Consider the following 6,750-nt stretch of genomic DNA (forward strand, 5'->3'; position numbering starts at 1 on the left):
TTCTGTCCTGTTCAGTTGGATCTGGTAATGTGTCTTTGGTTGGTGATATTTGCTCTATTACACTGTCACTCCACAGTGCTAGTCTCAGATTGATCTGAAGTCTTGTTTCCATGTTTCTTCCTTTATATTCCTGTTTGCAGGAGAAAAATGTCCTTATTTTCATGATGTTGTGGAGTTCTCTTTCGTTCAAGACACAAGTAACAGGAGAGAGATTATAGCAGCTCTGGTAACTTCTATATCACTTTCAGTTTCCTTTCTATACAGGTAAGAAGGTAACGTCAGATAGCTGGTAAGATTCTTCAACCTCATAGGAATCTCCTCCCTCCTGCTACAGGACTCTCCCCTGTATGGAAGACCCAGATGTATCATGTACATTATTATTTAATGCAAATAAGTTTTTTTCAAAATACATTTTATTTTCACCAACAAATAAACACACCTCAGCTTAGTACATTTTCTGATCTTAGAAGTTTAGATACATAAAAAGAAAGAAGAAAATCCCAAATCCTTTTTGTAATTTGTAAATAACTTTGCAATGGACAGTGGGGTCTCATTACAGTGTGGTCTCAGAGAACTGAGAACAGGTGCACGCTCTCAGTTCTTGGTTGCAACATTATTTTACATTTAATGGAACAGAGCATTGTGTATGGGGACCTAAAAAGGCATATTCCAGGTACAAAGTGGTTGAAGTCCTATTACATTTAAAGAAATAAATATACACTCAGATTGACTTTGTATTTATTAATAATTTCAGATTTGTAGTCATACTTTGACTTTTCTTTTACAGCAGAGACAGGGAGACAACTAGAATATGTAGAAGGATGTCAGCACTGGTACGCTTCATATTTCCTTCTATTTTGTTTTACTTTAAAAAAAAAAAAAATTCTTCTAAAACACTTTAATACCGGACACTTTTACCCCCTTATTTCCCAGGCCAATTTTCAGCTTTTAGTGCTCTCACATTTTGAATGACAGTTACTCAGTCATGCAACACTGTACCCAAACTACATTTTTATAATTTTTTGAGTCAGATAGATCCTTCTTTTGGTGGTATTTAATCCCTCATATGTGATAATTTTTCACAGCCTGGCCATATAGAGAGGCACAACATGCAAGTAGCACCTTCAGGTATTCTAGGGACATAAATTACACATCTCATTTTCTGACTACCTTTAACACATTTGAAGGCCCTGGAGCACCGGGACAGTGAAAACCCCCTCAAAATGACCCCATTTTGGATAGCACACAACCCCAATTTTTTATACAAAGTTGTCAATTTATAAGGTATTTCTAAAACATAGCATATAACATTCCAAGAATGACACCCCAAAATACATTCTGCTACTCTTCCAGAGTATGGCGTTACCACATGTGTGAGTCTTTTTCACAGCATAGCCACGTAGAGAGGCGCAACATCAAAGGATTACCTTCAGGTGTTCGAGGGACATAAATTTCACATCTAATTTCCCGACTACCAATAACAATGTCAGGATGCGCATGCCAGCAAACAAGATAACACCTCTGGATGAACTTCTGGGCGCAGGCTAAACATTTTCCCTTTTGTGCTCGTAACAATTGGACACTGGCTAATACATATGCGCATTCGCAAACTCAAGCCAATGTGCGCTCTCGTTCACGCCGGCGCTTGCGTGCACCTGTGACAGATGCTGGCGCCAAGCAGACTATTTAAACTCAGTGCTCAGAATCAGTGCTGCTTTGTCTTCAGCCTCCTGTGTACATGTGATTGTGTGAACCTGTATCCTGTTCCAGTGATCGATTCCAGATCCGGCTGATCTCCTGACCACGTTCCTCTCTGTTGCCCTGTACCCGATTTATCCTGTCTGTGTGTGACCAAGCCTGCCTGACATTGCAACTCCGCCTGCTGTCTTCAGCACCAACTCCCTGCTTGCTGATGACTTTTGCTTAGGGAGGACACCTGCCCTGCTGCTAGCAAGACTTAAAGGCACGGAGGATTGAACCGGGACATAGACTTAAATTGCTTTATCTCTAATCTATAAGTCAGGATCACCACATTTTTCCCTGTCTTGCACCTTCCTGCCCCAACACCAACCTCCCCTCTTCCTAATACAGGCCTCTATGTTATAGACATTTTATCTCACTTTCTAGGGCCCATATACTATAGACTGCCCAAATTATCTTTTTTATCTTTTTTATCTTTTCTACTGATTTTTCTTATTGATTTTGTTCTATTGGTCTTTTTTACGGACCCCCCTTTTCTTGTTTAATTTTATACTAAGAAAAATATTTCTATCACTTCCTGTAGTATATTTATTCTTTGGGAATATAACACATTACATTATTGTTGCATATTTTTTTCAGTCTAATGATTTTAGGTATATAATTCCATGTCTGTACTTTGAGTATTTTAGATTCCTGCATTGTTTGGATATATGTATATAATGTATCAATATATGAACATACCCATGTTTGAGGCAGGTTGGCAAAGTGGGACATTCACAATTTGAGTTGGGTTACTGGATCACAGGACCATATCAAATTGATTTGATACATACACTGATACATGTAGGCTCAATTCCATTTGCTTAGACAGACATTGGTGTTTGGATAAGTATATATACCTATACTAAATATATTTTATTTTTATCTATATTTTTATTTTTTCTAACAGATTTTTTTCTCCCATATCCAAATAAATCTTAAAAATCCTCAAAGATATTAATTAATTTAAAGTGGATCCCTCGAACACCCCATTTTAAATATTTTTGAATATTTTATATATTTTAATCTATTTTAAACATTGATATTACCTGTAATTGTAAATCCCAAATAAATCCCAAATTTTTTTTTAAGATATTAATTAATTTAAAGTGTATCCCTCGAACACCTCTTTTAAATAATTTTTAATATTTTGTACTCTTTAATCTATTTCAAACATTGATATTATCTGTAATTCCATCTATACTTATATTCTCAAACTGCCATATACGGTCCTTTTTAATTTAATACATTATATATATGAATTGGCAGCATATAATTATATATTAATTTCTCTAACATACCTTTGTAGGAGGTGCCTTCCTATTTTCTAAGTATGTGGTGTTTTCTTACAATATATTACTCCCTCCAATAGTGTTTTTTATAATAGCCTTTACTTATATATTATTTTATTCATTTGTAATATAGTGTCCCCCACTATATATTAAATCCCCCATTAGAAGCCATACCGTACCAATTTCATATTGTATCCCTTTGTGAATGGCACTATATCTCGATCCAAGCATGAATCAGCTCTGAAGGATTTAAAAATATATAGCTGCAATTCCCCTTTTAGCCACTGGAAAGTTTTTTCTTCCGTTTTTGATATATCTATTTTTTCTTTTATTTTTTATTCCGTTTTTGCTATATACATTTTTGCTTCCAAATCTATCCATAAATCTTGACATTAAGGTTCTTTTTCACATGTAATGAATTATTTACATATACCGATTTAGGTTATATGTGCATTTCCCATTAAACATACCCTCTGCAATTTTAGCATAGGGCTAATCTGCCTAGTAACAGATGACTTTCCTCTTTACATTTTTCCAATTGGTTAAACGGTCCGGTTGCCTAGTAACCTTTTCACACAAATAGACCGTGGAAAGGACGTTATTCACGCACCTGATGACGTCAGCTCTGACGAAACGCGTAGTGCGCGATTACATAATTTCCGCTCCACTGCAACGCAGATCCGGTCGCTGACCCGCATAGCATCCCGGAAGTAGCCGCCAACGAGGGACTCGCGGCCCCTACTGCTTCGGACACCCGTTTACCACAATTTGTATGTGAGTACCTGTTTTTAACCTATGGAAATAAAGCATTTATTTAGCGGTACATCACTATATTAGCATTTATTTTTGCATACCAACACCGTTTGAGGAGGAGAGGCTCCACCACCCGGAGAGGCTTTACTGCCCAGGTGAATAGGATACCTTCCCCCCTCTGTGAGCCCTACACATCCAAATCGGACGATAAGAGGATATTACATTAAGGCCCATTACCCCTGCAGGGGTACATATTTCTGGTGAGTGCGGGAGTAATTGGAGGGGTGCACTGGTTTGTCTCACCTACCACCCAGCACGCAGACCACCTGGAGGACCACCACTAGATTGAAATTATTTCCTCACCTTTTCAGCACCTTAAAAGACTGTTTGTCACTTCTTGGTGGATTATCACAATTTTTCTCTTGTATTTTAGCACCATATGGACTATTTATTTATTTATTATACTGGTGTAATTGTGTGATCACTAGTATTATTTTAATTTCTTTGTACTGACACACAGTTATTCTTGTACATCGATTTATTTATTACCACATTTATTACCATCTATATCTATTTCTTTCTTTGAACACATTTCTGACCAGAACATATAAGTATTTCTAATTTTTTTATAACACCCACATCACCCTCACACTGGCATATAATTTTTATTTTTTTCCAATTTACTTAGTATTTATTGCATACACCACTTTTAGCACCAATTTGGGGAGAGGACTCTTCAATTTTTGTTTTCCATAAAATCATCTTTTTTGCACATTCATACTTTACATTGTGTGACGGCATGCCAGTATTCAAACTAGCACATTAGCACTTTAAACTGTGACCAGTGGACCAACTTCTTTTTCACTTTTTTACTATTTTTTTCTGTTTTTTACTATTTATATACAATTGGGCAGCGCCATCACGCCTCACCCATCCCACATTTATTGATATAGTTTTCGGACTATATATTGAGGTGGGCCGCAGCCCATTCCTTTTGTCCATAAGCGCGGAATCCACTCCACCCTTAAAGGCACACGTGCCACTGTGCACTCCTGCACCTCCTGTCTATACTATCTGGAGCCCCAAGTCAGAGGTGTAGCTCTGCTACCACATACGTGATACACACTTTTGAAGGCTCTGGAGCACAAGGACAATGGAAACACCTACAACATGACCCAATTTAAGCAAAGCAAACACCCCAATGTAAATCCTATGAGCTATAATGAGTCTTTTGATCATGTCATTTTTCATTTTCTCCACAAGTTTTTGGAAAATGTGCAAATAATTTTTTTTTTTTAACACAAAGTTGTCATTTTATATGATACTTCAAAAACAACAAAATATTCTGGAAAAAATAAATGAAAACACAAGGGTTTTTTATTATATTTTTCTACTTTCTATTTATTAATCGCACATGTATGTATACACGTTTATCAGTGAAATAAAAAAACATATTTGTTTAACATAATTTAAATACAGATACATTGCATCCTCCAGGAAGCTAGAAACTCATGAAATAAATAATTTTTAATAACTAAAATTATAGAAAAAATTAAAAAAATAATGTAAAATACATAAAGGTTAAAGATAGATGCAAAATAAATACTTACATTATTATACTATGATTATTAAATAAATAAATAAATAGATAGAAATTATTTATATAATTAAATAAATATTATATTTGCAAAAGTGATGGTATTCTGTCTGTTTTGTTCCTTTTATGCACGAGTAACAGTATCTGTGTTGTGTAGAGAGTGGGTCAGTCATTTGCAGATTAAAGAGGAATCTCATCTGCTGGAATAAGCAATCAAGTCAATTCATGGCTTGGGAGTTTGTGCTTATGGAATCCATTGTAGGATAAGTGGATGCCGAACAAATCCTAAAGTTGCAAATTTTAGGATTGTATTTCCGTGAGGATTAGGATAAATATCCTACACCAGGTAGAAGCAATTTATAATAATTGAGGGATGAATACATACTGTCATATTTTTTGAAGTAATACTCTGTGTCCTTCAGTAGCAGGGTGTAGAAGGATATGTCTTTGATGAAAAAGTCCATGCTTCACTGGTACATTGTTCTTCTATATTCATATGAAAAGCAGATGAGTTGTATCTGTGCTTGAATTTAGTAAGCTGAACGTTTCTTTGATGTAGTTGTGTAAGTTAGTGGTTGAGAGCCCAACATGTCACATCTTCTACTCTCAGAGGGATAAGGCTAAGTATTACAGCCTCTTGGACACAATCTGGAGATGCTGCTTCCTTAAAATGCTGGAGATGATGCAGCCACAGCTTCAGCTCGGGTGAGGTAGACTCACTGTCTTCTGGAGATCCTCTACAGACCATCAGATCATCTTTCAGTTTGAGGAAAAGCATAAGAGCCTGTTTTACAGTTTCAGGCTGATCAGACGTAGACATGTTAGTTAGAACCTCAACAGTTAAAGACACCCGCTCCAAGGTCAGGATGAGACGATCCCTCTGCGTAAGGTCACATACAGATGGTTTGTGTCTCAGCATTCTTCTGTAGCATCTCATTGCGTTGGTAGACATGTTCTTTTCATGATCATGTTGCAGCTCCTTTAGTGTTGTTATGTCAGAAGACGTCACAGATAAATAGCGGGATTTCGGGCAGAGTCTCCTGTGCAAGCGTCCACTTACTGCAACCAGTAAAATGCTCAACACCACCAGCCTGATATCCATTTCTGTCCTGCTCAGTTGGATCTGGTAATGTGTCTTTGGTTGGTGATATTTGTTCTGTTACACTGTCACTCCACAGTGCTAGTCTCAGATTGATCTGAAGTCTTGTTTCCATGTTTCTTCCTTTATATTCCTTTTTGCATGAGAAAAATGTCCTTAATTTCATGATGTTGTGGAGTTCTCTTTCGTTCAAGACACAAGTAACAGGAGAGAGATTATAGCAGCTCTGGGAACTTCTATATCACTTTCAGTTTCCTTTCTATACAGGT

General features: G+C 36.6%; 1 protein-coding gene across 1 annotated transcript; it reads right to left on the reverse strand.

The window, feature by feature from the left end:
* Positions 1–5,950: 5,950 nt before the first annotated feature.
* LOC309543313 (uncharacterized protein) lies at positions 5,951–6,484 on the reverse strand (the record flags this gene model as incomplete). The annotated part of the gene is made up of 1 exon (XM_082242768.1): positions 5,951–6,484. The coding sequence occupies one exon, from the start codon at positions 6,482–6,484 to the stop codon at positions 5,951–5,953; it is 534 nt and encodes a 177-aa protein (XP_082098894.1).
* Positions 6,485–6,750: the final 266 nt, after the last annotated feature.

The sequence above is a fragment of the Pelophylax lessonae genome (genome assembly GCF_965119305.1).
Source record: "Pelophylax lessonae genome assembly, chromosome: 1".
NCBI lineage: Eukaryota > Metazoa > Chordata > Amphibia > Anura > Ranidae > Pelophylax > Pelophylax lessonae.